The sequence below is a fragment of the Miscanthus floridulus genome, chromosome 7, assembly GCF_019320115.1.
Source record: "Miscanthus floridulus cultivar M001 chromosome 7, ASM1932011v1, whole genome shotgun sequence".
NCBI classification, from domain to species: Eukaryota; Viridiplantae; Streptophyta; class Magnoliopsida; order Poales; family Poaceae; genus Miscanthus; species Miscanthus floridulus.
This window is the reverse complement of record NC_089586.1, coordinates 55,960,914-55,977,802: the sequence shown is the minus strand read 5'-3', so window position 1 is coordinate 55,977,802 and position 16,889 is coordinate 55,960,914. Positions and strand designations below refer to the sequence as shown.

Below are 16,889 nucleotides of genomic sequence, written 5' to 3'. Positions count from 1 at the left end.
TGGGTGTTGCACACTATTCATTTCATAAAAACAACACACATGAAATATAACAATATGTTGCAATGTTTCGAAAACATGTTTCATGTGATATAAGCTCATGAATGGATGAATGATGCTCATGTTCATGAAATACAAGTGCAAATGTGGAAGCCAAACACCTGGGGTGTTACATCCGTATCCGAGTCCGGATATCCAACATCCGATACCGTATCCGTATCCGAATACTCAAATCGCATATTTATGATATTGATATCCAATCGTATCCTATCCGACATAGTTAACACTATCCGTATTCGAATTCGAATCCGGACAGAAATATGAAAACAAATGCAATATCGATGATATCCGTCCGTATCCAATCCATTTTCATCCCTACCTGTACCTGATGAAACCTAAAGTAGACCGCGAACATTGGGATCGACGTAGACGAGCAGGTTGTTGATTCAGGAGCAGCACGACGAGGATCCACTCTAGGGCTACCTACGCCAGCGCTGACATGACCCTCCACGTCCTCCGATGGAGCGTTGCTGCCAGCTTACCTGCCAACGCCACCATGATCCTGTGCTAGGCCTCTCTTCCTCGCTCGACAATTCTACATCCAGATCTACCTTTGCAACACTTAGATAAACAAATACAACATACGTCAGAAATAGATTGAAACATTTGAAACATGCACATGTAACATAGCCATTGCAACATATATGCAACATCTAGATGTAAAAATTGCAACATACGTCTCAAATAGATGAACACATTTCGAGCAAACTCTTGCAACATACATGTATAGCCATTGCAACATGAGGAACATCTGAATCTACCTTTGCAACATTGATATGAAATACTTGTAACATACATCTGAAACACCTAGAATATACGTTTACAACATGCGTTTTCAGCGTAACATGATGGGGGCGGCGCGGCAAAATTGACGCAGCAGAGGTGGCCGCGATAGCTGATGGCGGCACATGACACGGTGGAGGCACCCGACGTGGTGGAGATGGCCATGGTAGACGGATGGATGTGCCCAACACGGTGCAGACAGATGGAGCGTCTATGGCGGGCAGAACGAGTTCGCGTGGCGAGGTTGAGGCATCAAATCCGAGCTAGCAAGGGCGGGCGACATGGACAGATGGAGACATGTGGCGGTCAAAGCACGCGACACAGGTAGGGCGATGGCGCGCGACGAGGGCAGGGCGAGGCCATGCGGTGAGGGAGTAAGTGATGCAGGCGAGAGTGAGTGGAGCGAAGCGTCTGAACGGACGGGCGCCCTACAGGGAGCATTAGCGGGGCTCTGGCTCCTCCAAAAATAGCTCCCTCTGCCTCGTCTGAAGAAGTGGCTCCTCTGAAGAAGCTGAAGCCGCTGTGAAAAACGTTTGGCAAAATGACTCCTCCTGTTTTTGTAGAATGGATGAAATATGGTAAATATCTATAATACCCCACTTATTATTTTATTACGGTGTAGATTTAGTTGAACCCAACCTAGAAAAATTGGTTTTATACTTCTGTGGTTTATTACGTATTCTACAAGTACAAGACAATTTGATCAATTTTAGGAGAAGCTAATCGTTGCTTTTGCATTGGAAACCCTATCTTTTCTCCTATTTTTGGTAGCAGATCCTCCTCTTTCTTTACTTACAACAGTCACAACATGTGCATGCAGGGAAATAGGGTGGCATCGCTGTGATGCGCTCGAACTAGCGATAGAGGACAACCGCGTCCTTTCACGCCCTAACGAAGGAGGAGCCAAGAGAAGCTCGTTTTCGTGGCTTCGTTGGTGCAGTAGACAAAAGGCTCCGGCTCTTTTGGGCTTCGCCGGCGGAGCTGTTCTTCCGTTTACCTGTTTGGCAAGGCTTCGGCAGGAGCTGGAGCCGGAGCAACTCGCGGAGCCCTGCCAAATGGTCTCACAATGACTGACTGTAGGAGTGTTGAATGGTATTATGGTAGCTTGTACTCCTATTAAATTGTGATCATTAGATTATTGACATGACAGAACTATGAACAACTTGATACAAAGTATTGAAAATAATTCTTCTAACTTTTGACTTACACAAGAGACACAAAACCAACAAAAGAAGAACCACACACGTAGTAGTGACTATCAATCCAAAGAGTAAAGAGTAAACGTTACTCATGTACCTAGGAGAATATATCCTTAGCTCGGGCACCAAACACCATGATCGAAGATGTCACAACTCAATCCTATGAGCATGTTAGTGACTTCTAGAGGATAGCCATATAAAGTTAGTGAGCAATCGAAAATATAACCTATAAAGGAGTTAAGAAGATTTTTTTTTCAAAAACATGATCATTCGTACGTAACTAAAGTGACCAATAACTATAACAGCTGTTCCTAGCAACAGCGCTTCGCTGTAAAGCCAAGCTGAAAAGTATTGTTCACTAATTTGTTAGAAGAGAAAAATACTGTACCATAACTGATAAGTTCAAGCGAACAGGGCAAGGGGTTTTGAACTCCCTCTTTGCCATGTCCCAAATATGTGTGACACATTTTGTAGTTGTGGACAAGTCACCCGAATTATTCACCAAATTTATCAGGCAAAACAAGTGCCTACTTATCTCTTTTTTTAATACAAAAGCAGCAAGTCATGTTTCCGCCCATTATGCTTATCTAGGTTATCTTTAGTGAGCACTACTCTCCTTCGGAGGTACATAATTTTTATTTTTATTTTTAAGTAAACTTTTAACTCCCATAAGCATGTGTTTGAATTTGGAACTTCTGCGTGAATAAGGGCTTGATAATTTGATTTCTAGCGGTTAGAAGATTGCTTACCGAAGAATTCATAATAGATCATCATGCTACCTTTTGCACTAATAATTTTTTTCTTGCAAAAAGCATTGCGTTCATCAGTTGCAAGTTTACGTTCTAGTTTTAATTCTTCTAGCTACATAGCGCAATTAGAATTCGAAAAGAAGATAAAAAAGCATTTGACTGTACTATTAACAATGACGTGCATGTACAACCTATTCGTTTCGGCTTATACGATCGTGGATTATAAGCTGCAACAGTATTTTTCTCTCACACCAAACCAGCTAGCAATACTTCTGTCTTATAATCCACGATCGTTTCGACCGAAACGAACAGACTGGTAAGCATTGAAAGGATATTAAAAAAAGACGTGCATCTAAGCATTACAAAAATGGATGAAAACTATATTTAAAAAGACAGCACCGGCGCTAGCACTAGACATTGTATCTAGTTTTTTTTCGCGTAGATATGTTTTTTACTTACATATGTATGAAAATAGGACAAACTTATAGATGGAGAAAAATGAATTGTGCATGGTAATATCAATTTTTTGTTCTATAATATGCTAAATTTCCTTTATTTAGCATTCCATTCCATTACTCTAATTGTCCATAGAAAGCAGAAATGCCGGCCTAGGACACTTTAGCGATTTTTTTATCATTGTAGTATATTGACTGCACACTTGACGATCTAAGACGATTTATTATGAATTATAAAGCAAAGCGTGACATACCAATAATCAGAAAGTGACATCGGGATTAGATAAATCATCATTTACATCAATGATCTGGTCTAAACAAGTAATATAACACCTATTTTTTATTCAAAGTTGTTATTTACATGAACTAGCCACCCTTTATTCTCTCATTTTTACTACACCTCGGAACAGGGTGTGCTCGTCATGAAGCCGGTCCTTCAGTGATCTTGTTATGCTTCTCATCTCTTGGTCTGCAGGTTGAGCTTTGGAATTTGAAACAGATCTGGTTCCTCTCAAGCTGTACTTTGAGCCTGTCACAGGGGCAAAAAAAAAAGGGATAGTACATAAGGAGTGCGCTGAATGAAACAATTGCTGATCTTAGTAAGTGATCTAATATTCTAATAATCTTGACTTTTACATCAACTGAAACCCAAAAACAGTGCTAATCATTTCTGGTCTAAAAATGTACAAAAATTGGATGTGAGTGATCTAAAATGTTGGACAAACTGCCATTTCCATCTGAGTATATGCCAATCAAGTCAGCTGATGCATTTTGTTAACCACCTAGAGGGAATCGAGAAGAACAGTAAGGGATTCAGAAGAGAGTCAAGAGACATAGCTAGGCGACAGAAGATTAAATTGCTGAAGAAGAAGGTAATTGGTTACAAAACTTGTCTGCTCTCCCGAAGCGACTCAGGCACACATATAGCCGAGGCCAAAGCCTCACACGCACACGGCCTAGCCACGAACCTAATCTGGGCCTGCCACACAAGTACTGGACATGGATACACGACTGCTGCTCCAGCCCAGCCTCCGGAGTACTGACATATTTCCTCCAGATCAATAAGGTCATCCACGTGACACAACATCTAAAACTATAAGACTAACTCGGGTAAAATATCATATTAAAACGACTAAAGAAAGTAACGTCTCAACACTCCAGGCACAACTTCCTCTAAGAACACAAAACACCATCAGATGCTCCAACAACCAACACATTTGTGTCAGCAACTAGACTAACCATGAAGCCACATTACAAACTTCGCCTCCACCTACACTACACCATTGCATGGTTATACAATACCATGTTTTTTTTAATGACTAACAATGCAGCCATGCCATTTATTTTTCTGCATCTGACCTATTGTGAGGCATTGATTCAAACCTCTGCCACAGTCCACAGATATTTTTGTATTCACATTGTAAACTAGATAATATAGAAGCCAAGCAAACTATGCAGATCAAGAGATATCATAAACAACAGAAAGATCTAACACAACACAATACAAAACATCATAAACTGGATATGAGACACCAATAGTGCATAAGGAACAAAGAAGCAAACCTCGCATCACTCCTTTTGGTCATAATATGCTTCCTTCAACTCAGGGAAAACAGGAGGCCATATCAACATAAGGGGACGGACACTGACCAACTCTTTATCCTCTGGTGTCAGCTCATACACCTTCTCTGCTTGCCTGCTTGTAATATCCAAGAATACAATAGTACCAAATATCTCCAAGAGCACAAATTCAGCGTTGTCCCCAACAGCGCATAATTTAACACCAACACTAGGTCCATCCACAGATGGCCACCTTGCCATATCTAGATTAGCGCACACCTGACGCAAAGAGACAGAATCCACTAGGGACCAGTTGCCTGGATCATTGGCGCCCATCCTGTGGTGGAAGATGTGAAGCTGAGACTCTTTAACATAGATCAGAAAGATCCCAGAACTACCTCCCCTGGAAAGCATGATGCAACCACCGGGCTTGTTCTCCACCCCATTGGGGAGCTCCATGATTGAGATACTTGAGGATGGAAAGTCACACACAAGGATCCTGTTGGTTGTGGACAACATGTAGAAGTTGGCGCTATCGAAGAGCATAACCCTTGATTTCGGTGGCAATAAAGCGAGCTGCGCGGCTGCCGAGGCTTTGACAACCCAGTTGATGTCGTGCAACTCGTACAAGTACACGGTGGTCTGCAGCTCGCTAAACCCCATCACCACGCAGAAGTAGGAGCGGCCGTCGCCATCGTCGCGAAGGAATTCACCGTAGTGGTAGATGAGGCACTCTTCGTCGTTGTTGAGCTGGATCGGCGGCGGCGGCGGGGGTGGCGGAACAACGGTGGTGTCCCCGCCCGGGGACAGCGGGCGGCAGACCTGGTGCGTGGAGTCGTGGCGGTCGTCGAAGGTGGTGACGAGGAGGCGGCCACCGCGGCTGTCGTAGACGGCGGCCGAGGATCCCTTGAAGGCGTCGAAGAAGGAGCCGGCGCGGCGGGCGGCGGCGGCGAGCTCTGGGACCGGACGGATCGGGAGGAACCGCAGGCGCGGGGCGGGGCCGGCCGAGGTGGAGAGGTAGGCGCCGAGGAGACGGGGCGGGTGGAGGTCACGGAATCGGCGGAGGAAGGCAGAGTCGGAGGCGTGGCGGAGCCAGCGCCGGCAGACGAGAGCGGCACGGAGGAGGCTGGTGGGGAAGCCGAGGCGTACGAGGATCTCGCGCAGGAGGTCGTCGTCGCCGAGCACCGTGGAAATGGCTGCCGCCGCAGCCACAGCAGCGGCGACAGGCGGCGGCTGCGGCGGCCTCTCGATTTCCATTTCCGTGCGGCGACGGGCGACAGGTTTGGGAATTTCGGGTGGACAGGCTACCAGGGCTCCAGGGCCTCACGGTCAGGGGAGGGGAATTGAAAGGGACAATAATAGTCTTTCTATGGATGTGAAAGTACTTTTACGTACATCAGTGGATAATACTTTACTTAAATAGAAGCCTTGGTGATGTATCTCATCGACGAGGTAACAGTGACGTGGAGGAACGGTCTAGTGACGACGACGAAGGCGATGGCGGTTCCCGTCGCTTACAGCGCGCCCTTCTAGATCGGACTAGGGCTAGAACATGGTGGGACATTGGCGGCTACGGTGAACCTCGTATCTCGTTGGGTCAACTGGTGGTGATCAATGTAACATTCTGTCCCTTGATCTCACCTTATAACTTAAACTTAACTTACTTTATCTTTTTCCCATTCCATTACAAATTAGTGCATAGAGCGTGCCTTATCATCATGGTAGATTGCCATTAGATTAAACAGCTACAATGCACATCTCTGTTTTAAAACAGATTCTCAACTAGGCCCTTAGTATCCAGAAATCATAGACTTTCCCATAAACCTATGTCGACTGTGTGTTCTCTGAATACACTGGGTGGTAAGCCTTTGGTAAGCGGATCCACAAATACTTACTCAGTACTTATGTGCTCAATACTTTTAAAATGATTCTGAATTTTTTCCTTTACAACATATAACTTAGTGTCAATGTGTTTAGCAGCACACTTGACCTGTTGTCTTAGAAGTTAACTTACTTTAAATGATTATTGTTGTTGTCTACCATTATTAAATCCGGGTACAAATTCCCTTAAGCTCTTTTTGCCTGTTCTTTAAACCTCATATCAAGCTATACTATGGTATGCATCACTGATGACACCACAACTGTTTCTTTGAAGTTTTTCATAATAATACTTCAACTGTGAGTGTTAGCAACTACTGTGGATTTCACTACACATCCCGCCAAGACTTAACATTTGTACCATGAACTATTTGAGAGTACTTATTCTTTCTTACTCAGCATGAATCCTATGATACTTTGTAAAATTGCAAGACATTCTCAACTCCATTCCAGTGATCTATATCTAGACTGGACTTCTGCCAAAATATTCCGGATATGTAAACTACGTCAGGATAAGTTCTTACTTGTACTTGTACACTCATCAAACTTCCAACAGCTGAAGCATATGGAACCATGTTTATTTGATCGATCTTATATCGGTTCCTAGAACACTTAAAGTTCCTAAATCTATTACTCTTAACTACAGAAGCAGACGCATATTTACTCGTATGTATACTTTATTTCTTTAGAATCTTTTCTAAGTATGCCTTTGCGATAATTCTAATACCCATTTTCTTCTATCTCGATGAATTTTGATTCCTAGAACCAATGACACTTCACCAAAATCATTCATATTGGAACTTGAGGACAAAACTTCTTTTTCTCCAATGATAGATTAACATCATTACTACTAAGTAGAATGTCATCTATTCACAGGTCGTGAAAAATAAATTTTTCATTCTTAAACTTCACATAAACGCTATTTGTCCTTCTCATTTTCTTTTAAACCCAAATTTTCTTATCGTTTCATCAACTTTAAATACTATTGTCTAAAGACTTACTTTTAACCCATAAATGGATTTCTGCAGGCGGCATTTCATATATTCTTTTTCTTCCACGACAAAACCTTTGGGTTGCGCCATGTTAACGTTTTCATACAAATCCCCATTGAGAAATATCGTCTTTATATCCATCTGATATAACTCTAAATCGTAATGTGCCAATAACACCATTTTAATTCTAAAGAATCCTAGCATGAGTCTGGATAGAAAACTCTCATCGTAATCTATTCATCTTTTTTGCGTAAAGCCTTTTGCTACAAGTCATGCTTTATATTTTTCTACATTTCATTTGAAGTATTTTTTTGTCTTATAGACCTATTTACAGCCTACTGTTTTGGCTTTATTAGAAATTTCATCTAAGTCCCAAACATCATTGGTATTCATCGAATTTATTTTAACTTCCATAGCTTCTTGTCATTTAAACGAGTAAACACTTCTCATGGCTTTTTCAAATAAGGTGGGATCACCTTACATTTGAATTTCTTTACTAACATAAACTTTATAGTCATCACAAAAACTGGTTTATTAATTCTTTGAGACCTTCTAAGGCCTCAGCTACTGGCACTTTCATATGGAGCTATTGTTGCTCTTCATTGCCAAGAGGCAATTGATTCTACATGCTCCTATATTATAAGATCATTATTTACATTATTTATCTTCTTCAAAGAGCTAACAATATATATTGTATTAGTCATACAACATCAACAGGTATTGAGAAACTTGTTGCTCCTGAGTCGCTGGAGTGGGCACGTAGTTCCTCTTCTCTTTAAGTCTTAGGTCTCTACATACCTCTACATACCATGCTCTCCCAGATCTTTTTATCTTTTCTAAAGATAGTGTATCTTCAAATATCTCATTTTGAATTTTAATCTGTTAAAACCTCATATGGCGCTTTAAGCACCATCTTAACATCTTTGAGGCTGACTACGCTATCTTTCTGTCAGAACTTTAAAAGGTCCAGAAATTTAGCTATTTCTCTGCATAGGGGTATCATTGTTGTGACCGTTGTACTCCTTCAACGGTCGCATTCATCTTAACTAATCTTTATCTCACTCTTAATAAAAAGTATCTTTCTTAATTAATCTTTATCTTACTCTTAATGAAAAGTATTTTTTTAATTGATCTTAATATTTTCCCCCTAGAAATATGGCATGAACTTTACTGCCATAATTTCGAGAACTATTCAGAAGCCTGTGAACGATGAGATACTTATAACTTACTTTATTCGCATAATTATGTCATGTAAACAAAGTTATTTCTTGATCCGTTTAGGAGTACAATTTCCTTATTTCACTTTAAGAACTCAACGAGGTCTTTCATTAGCAGTACTTTTGCAAGTCACGCTTGCATCTTTTCTTATCTTTTGGTTAATATTGATCATGACGATGCATTTCTAAAGTGCCACGGTCAATACTAGGACAACATAAGAGCTACCCAAACTTCTCTCGCTATGCAGGATACAAAACATGTGAATCATCATAAAACTTCTCCCGCCATACAGGATTGACTAGCATAAGTACTATGCCAAAACTTCTCCCCATGCGCACATAGCCCAGTATTGCAGCCCATTGACATGTAGCCGAGTGATTTCGACGGTTAAATAAACAAGGTACTTCTGCATTAATTCTACATCACCGTTGGGCAGAAAATAAAATTAATGCATAAAACTCATAAATCAACTTGAAATACATATAACTACTCTTCAAAATTAAATTCTCTCATTGATTCGAATTTAATTAGAAGATAATCAACATCATTGCAGCGGAAAACTTAATAATGAAATATATTCTTTTAGTTCAGGAGCATTTCTTGGCCCTTATCTACTCTCTGAAAAATTAATCACGTTGGTGAAAAATTTATCAGAGATTTAAACTTCAAACTTAAATTTATTATAATATTATCATCATCAACGTTGGTCAGAAAATGACAATACCATAATCTTACTTAAATAAAATGGACTACTCCTCTAATTTAATTTTTTCCGTTGGTTCCAATTTAATTAAAGGATAAACATAATAATAATTTACTAAAAGTAACTGTTCTTCAAATTAAATTCTCCTTTTGGTTCGAATTTAATTAGAAGATCATCGGCACTAAACTTTGCAGCGGAAACATAAAAATATAATTTATCTACTTTTTAGAAGCATTTCACTGTACTCATCTACTCTCTGAAAAAATTATTCTGTTGGTTCAAATTTTGACAGAGATTTAACATCAAAACTTAACAAAATTCATCAAAACTGCTTCTGAAAAATAATAAAACTAAAAACTATTTACTCTATTCATTTTGGCCCAACCGAGAAAATTTGGCCCGCAGCCCATCTCGCCAGCGCGCGCGCACTCGCGGCCTAGCGCGTGAAAGCATGGCCCAGCGGCCTGCTTCACCCAGTGCGCGTGCCTGCTCCCCCACGCCCAGGCCACAACCTAGGCCTAGGCCGAGAATCCGTTGCCCCGCCTAGGCCAAATCTGGCATGTTTGCCGTCAGCCGTTGGATCTGATCCGACGACCGTTCGCGCATCTTGCCCGAACAAAAAACGCACCGCGGATGCTCCCATGGAATGTAACACCCTCAGTGTTACACAATAAATCACTTGCTAAAACATATTATGAGCATCATACTTAAGTGATATTGCATATGGTGTGATGGATAGGTAAAGCATTGTAACTTAAACGAGTCGTAAAAACGTAAAACGAAAAGTTAATTCACGATTTATAAAGTTAACAAGTAGAGATGTTAACAAATTTTTATTGAACAAAAACGCTATAAAACATATAGGTAACGTCTAAATAAAGTTTGAAGTACAAACTTTATAGATGACAATGCAACTTTGCCTTTCAAGAATATAGGTTGTTAATTAGTACTTTTAGGAGCTTAGAATTTGAATTAGAAATTTAAGTCAGACTTAGCTTTAAATTCTTCTAAGTCTAAAAGTTGGTAGTGTCAATGTTACTTTGGCAATTTAATTCTAAAAATTGGATTAAACATTAGTATTATGTTTTTCCTTAGTGGGTTGTATCAAAGTGAGTACTTTTCAATGGTACCATGCTCTCCCAGATCTTCCTATCTTTTCTAAAGATAGTGTATCTTCAAATATCTCATTTTCAATTTTAATTTGTTAAAACCTCATATGGCGCTTTAAGCACCACCTTAACATCTTTGAGGCTGACTACGCTATCTTTCTGTCGGAACTTTAAAAGGTCTAGGAATTTAGCTATTTCTCTGCATAGGGGTATCATTGTTGTGACCGTTGTACTCCTCCAATGGTCGCATTCATCTTAATTAATCTTTATCTCACTCTTAATAAAGAGTATCTTTCTTAATTAATCTTTATCTTACTCTTAATGAAGAGTATTTTTTAATTGATCTTAATATTCTCTCCCTCGAAATATAACATGAACTTTACTGCCATAATTTTAAGAACTATTTAGAAAGCCTGTGAACGAGGAGATACTTATAACTTACTTTATTCACATGATTATGTCATGTAAACAAAGTTATTTCTTGATCCATTTAGGAGTACAATTTCCTTATTTCACTTTAAGAACTCAACGAGGTCTTTTATTAGCAGTACTTTTGCAAGTCACGCTTACATCTTTTCTTATCTTTTGGTTAGTATTGATCATGACGATGTATTTCTAAAGTGCCACGGTCAATACTAGGACAACATAAGAGCTACCCAAACTTCTCTCGCTATGCGGGATACAAAACATGTGAATCATCATAAAACTTCTCTCGCCATACAGGATTGACTAGCATAAGTACTATGCCAAAACTTCTCCCCATCCAGGATAAATGTCTATACAAACATGCATGCTTAATCCAACGTTGGTCAAATTAGACATGCATGTTACTTATTGTAACTCTTATCATAAAACATTCGCTTATACTTTATTTTCCAATTAAATCTTCCCGTTTGTTCTAATTTAATCAAAAAATTAATAAACTAACAAAAACAGTCCTGAACTGGCTTGACTTAAGTCTTTTCATTCACATAGCCCAGCATTGTAGCCCATTGACATGCAGCCGAGTGATTTTGATGGTTAAATAAACAAGGTACTTCTGCATCAATTCTACATCACCGTTGGGTAGAAAATATAATTAATGCATAAAACTCATAAATCAACTTGAAATACATATAACTACTCTTTAAAATTAAATTCTCCCATTGGTTTGAATTTAATTAGAAGATAATCAACATCGTTGTAGCGGAAAATTTAATAATGAAATATATTCTTTTAGTTTAGGAGCATTTCTTGGTCCTTATCTACTCTCTGAAAAATTAATCACATTGGTGTAAAATTTATCAGAGATTTAAACTTCAAACTTAAATTCATTATAATATTGTCATCATCAACGTTGGTCAGAAAATGACAATACCATAATCTTACTTAAATAAAATGGACTACTCCTCTAATTTAAATTTTCCCGTTGGTTCCAATTTAACTAAAGGATAAATATAATCATAATTTACTAAAAGTAACTGCTCTTCAAATTAAATTCTCCTTTTGGTTCGAATTTAATTAGAAGATCATTGGCATTAAACTTTGCAGCGGAAACATAAAAATATAATTTATCTACTTTTCAGAAGCATTTCACTGTACTTATCTACTCTCTGAAAAAATTATTCCGTTGATTCAAATTTTGACAAAGATTTAGCATCAAAACTTGACAAAATTCATCAAAACTGCTTCTAAAAAATAATAAAACTAAAAACTATTTACTCTGTTCATTTTGGCCCAACTGAGAAAATTTGGCCCGCGGCCCATCTCACCGGCGCGTGCGCACTCGCGGCCCAGCACATGAAAGCACGGCCCAGCGGCTTGCTTCACCCAGTGCGCGTGCCCGCTCCCCCGCACCTAGGCCGCAACCTAGGCCTGGGCCAAGAATCCGCTGCCCCGCCTAGGCCAAATCTGGCATGTCCACCGTCAGCCGTTGGATCCAATCCGACGGTCGTCCACGCATCTCGCCCGAACAAAAAACACGCCGCGGACGCTCCCTTGGAATGTAACACCCTTAGTGTTACACAATAAATCACTTGCTAAAACATGTCATGAGCATCATACTTAAGTGATATTGCATATGGTGTGATGGATAGGTAAAGCATTGTAACTTAAACGAGTCGTAAAAACATAAAACGAAAAGTTAATTCACGATTTATAAAGTTAGCAAGTAGAGATGTTAACTAATTTTTATTGAACAAAAACGCTATAAAACATATAAGTAACGTCTAAATAAAGTTTGAAGTACAAACTTTGTAGATGATAATGCAACTTTGCCTTTCAAGAATATGGGTTGTTAATTAGTACTTTTAGGAGCTTAGAATTTGAATTAGAAATTCAAGTCAGACTTAGCTTTAAATTCTTCTAAGTCTAAAAGTTGGTAGTGTCAATGTTACTTTGGCAATTTAATTCTAAAAATTGGATTAAACATTAGTATTATGTTTTTCCTTAGTGGGTTGCATCAAAGTGAGTACTTTTCAACGGTATAGGGGTTGGTTTAGTTGGTATGTGTTTTGATCATCAATTAACTGATACAACAAGTTAAAAATGATGTTTGACACCTAATCTAGGGTCATGGGCGCCGGTTGATAGCACCAACTTGGCATGCCCATATTTTCTTCTCTAGTCTGCCTTGGTCCGAGTATTTTGCTTCATTTAGTAGCCTTAGGTACCATCTTCAGCTTGGCTGAGTTGGTTGGGCCATAACCGAGCTAGATGGGTCGTGGGTGAAGCTTTAAAATTCATGCATGTCACAGTTCGAGCGGTCTGGCACCGTGGGCGTAGTCATCGTGTGGCCACCCCACACCATGCACTTGGTTGTGTCTCGCACACCGCGCCATCGCATTGGGTCAGTCGAGCCACCTTGGCTTGGCCGAGGCCAGTCGTAGAGGGCCACTAACCCCATCCCATGCCCATTGCCCTGCCTCGTGTTGCTGCCTTGATGCCACGTCACAGCGCAAACGCTGCCGCTGTTGTCACATCACCGCGTTGTGCTGATGCTGTTGTTGCCCTCGTGGTCTCATGTTGTGATGCTGCTGCCCGTCGTGTCTTCGAGCACGTGGGTTTGCCTCTTGCTGTCTCGCGCCGTCACCTTGCCATTAACGGTGCTGTGGCCGCGTATGCCACACTACCCCACCGCCTACACGCGCACGTTTTGGCTTTGGCTCTTGAGCACATGTCGTCCTAGTAGCATCGACCACACCCTACCAAGGCGAGGATGGACCGAGCCGGACGTACCACTCCTGCTTGGCTTTTTCTTTCCTGTCGCCATGGCCGATGAAGTCGCTTCCTTAAATTTGGCAGATACAAGTCACCTCATGTCGATTCACTGCCTCTCTGGCTCTACCTATGAGTCATCTAGCTACCTAACCCTACCCGCCTTGACTCGCGTCACGACGAACTCCAATTTTGGAGTTGCTCGCCACCGGGCCTCTAAGGCCGCATCGGCAAATGTCGAGAGTATTCATCCACCCTAGAGCCTCTCACGTTCAACTAATCGCATCACAAGCTTTGCCTCCCTGTCCACTTCACCCTATGCACCACTACCTAACCTCTACTGCCTTCACACCACAGCTGACATGGCTATGCTGTCGCAGAGCACTGCCACACTCCTCTGGTCGCACGCAGCTAGCTTTCTTTGCCACCCCCTGGCTCCAACGAACGCTACAGCCGAGTCCAGGGTAAGCTAAGAATGCTCTCGCAATAGCTAGATAGCTGTGTGGTGGTCTAGGGTGGCCGGTACGGCCATGCCACCATCACGAGCGACTGCTCGCCATGGCCACCGCTTTTGAGAGTTCCACTGCTCCTGTACCCCTGCTTAGCATAGGCGCTAGGACCGTAGATGGAGCTCGACCCGCTAGCTAGGCCGGTGAGAACCTTAGGTGGCCAGCGTGGCCGGGTAGTGCCATGCCACCACGCTGGCGAGCGCGGGGGTGCCTGGGACCTCCCTGATGCGAAGGTGAATTATTATAGGGTCATTAGTGCATGATTGCTGACTGCGTGAATAGCGCGCATAGTGGACACATGATTTCTTTTAAGCGCGGGGACTTTTGTGCAAATGTGTAAGCTCAAGCGGGCGCCCCCGCGCGTGTGCCGCGCCATCATGGGCCGCGTCTCGTTGGGCCACGAGGCCGAATTTGCTTTTTCTTTTTTATGAGAAATTAGAAATAGTTATATTATTTTATTTCTGGGCTGATCTTTGATAATTAATATAAATTTATATAAGTGTCTAAAAATTATGAAATAAATTTTGTTGAGTTCCTAAAAATGTTGGGCCTATTCGCTTGAATTTATCAGCCGACTTATCAGTTAGAATCTACAGTATTTTTCTCTCACAACAAAATAGCTTCAGCCAACTTATCAGCTACCTTTAATACCAGCCGAACAAGCCTGTTGTCTATCTGATAGTATGGTTAGTTTATACATGTTTGTGTTGATGCTAAGGTCTATTAAATCATTTGAAAGTGTTTAATGTTATTTAGATTAATAATTGTAGGAATTTTTGTGGTAAATTGATAATAGCTTTAGCTATGAAATCTTTACAGTAGATTCATTATATTATTATGTGCTCACTGTAATTTTTGTAGCCTTAGAATAGGTTGAGAAATATGGTAGCTAAGTACTCCTTGTTTTAGTATATATGAAATCATAAACAAAGTAAGAAATGCATTTTTGTTGCTAAGGTAATACTTGAATGTGTCATGCCTATTTAATGGAAAAGATGGGTAGCTTAGCACCTTAGTCATTAGAGTTAGTTTAGCAGCTTAGTGAATATATTCTTCATTTAAGAGCTGCTGTTGCAAAAATACTAAGTGTTACATTATCATTGCATGCATGTAGAGAACGTGTTGGTGGAGTTTGTGATCGCCAGAGAGCAGTCATATGAGGAGGTGATCGAGGAGTACGAGGAGGAGGTTCTCGTACAGGAGAGAGCCCTAGAGCCACCAGTGACTGACTTTGTTGACACCCGCCTACCTAAGGCAAGCCCTGGTGCATAACCCTTATTTTAAATAATCACTATATATATATATATATGTGTGTGTGTGTGTGTGATGTGCATTTATGTTACAGGGTTATTGTTGAAACTACATGCATAGATATACCTACCTATGAGTCGTACTAGCTTAGGTCGAGTAGCTGCTATGCTTAAGTTTTTCGGTAGTGTGAGAAACCTGCCATGACTCACAATAGGTGATTATTATTACTCTCATAATAAAATGGTGAAAGGAAAATGAAGACCGGACAGGGATATGGTGATGTGGACAAGGATAAATCAACCTCAACTATGATTCAACAGTTTGTTATAGCTATACCTACAAAACTGGGCTATGTTTCTACATCCTTATTCCATATCAACAGAAAGATATTGAAGTCTAGTTTCCAACGCAATAAACGGTGCATCTTTTGGACTTCTGAGCTAAGAGTTATGATCATTTTAGTGGAAGGTGCATATGTAGCCCAGCACCTGCGCGAGAATTGAAGAGATTGCTTGAGTTTCCACTTCAGTTAGCCAAAAGTAAAGAGGACCTTTGGTATGGTGGTTAGCACCCAGATTAAGTGTCAACTTTTTGCATACTTTTCGTCATTGTATAAATACCCATGTAATCCTTCTATGTAAGAGTCTCTTTTGGTTAAAATACAACCACCTTGTGTGTGTTTTTCTCCTCTCATGGAGAGAATATTTGGAATCTTTGGTAAGGCATGAGTGCTTTGCAACATTCATTCTTTCGACTCCTGAGGGGGTTGTAGAACACCGAACTTCAGTTCATCCATTTCATGCCTTCATGTCTATATGGCGTGATTGCGTGGACTGGTTTTGTCGGTGCATGGAAGGGTGGATGTCTCGGTAGTTCATCACGGGTGCAAGATCTCATGGTGCGCTACCTCTCCATCAGGTCATGCAATGATAGTTATCATGTTTACTTATGCTCTACTATGAAGATTGGGCCATACAAGTTGCAGTCGTGTGTTCTCTACACGTACACACATCATTTGGTATTCAGAGCCTTGGTTGTCATGGTGTGAGCTGATTATCCTTACAAGCTTCCTTCGCAGATTGGTATTCAATTCCTAGATAGTGTTGAGTCAAGTCAGAATGCTGATAGGGTGCCTTGGGAGATTTAAACATTGGTTTCCTCTCATTGCATCGGGTCAATTCGATGGTTTGGTTCTCACTATATGGAGTTGTTCTCAGTTTGCGCTCGAGTT

General features: G+C 40.8%; 1 protein-coding gene across 1 annotated transcript; it reads right to left on the bottom strand.

Moving 5' to 3' along the window:
* Positions 1-3,500: 3,500 nt before the first annotated feature.
* Positions 3,501-6,135, bottom strand: LOC136463272 (uncharacterized). The gene is made up of 2 exons (XM_066462284.1): positions 4,807-6,135; positions 3,501-3,772 (listed from the first exon to the last, which is right to left on the bottom strand). Exon 1 carries the CDS (start codon positions 6,058-6,060, stop codon positions 4,813-4,815), a length of 1,248 nt encoding a protein of 415 aa, XP_066318381.1. The 5' UTR covers positions 6,061-6,135; the 3' UTR covers positions 3,501-3,772; positions 4,807-4,812.
* Between the last annotated feature and the right edge of the window lie 10,754 nt (positions 6,136-16,889).

What these genes read in the sequence shown, in the direction of transcription:
- LOC136463272 (XM_066462284.1), bottom strand. Translation starts at nt 6,060, where the DNA reads ATGGAAATCGAGAGGCCGCCGCAGCCGCCGCCTGTCGCCGCTGCTGTG.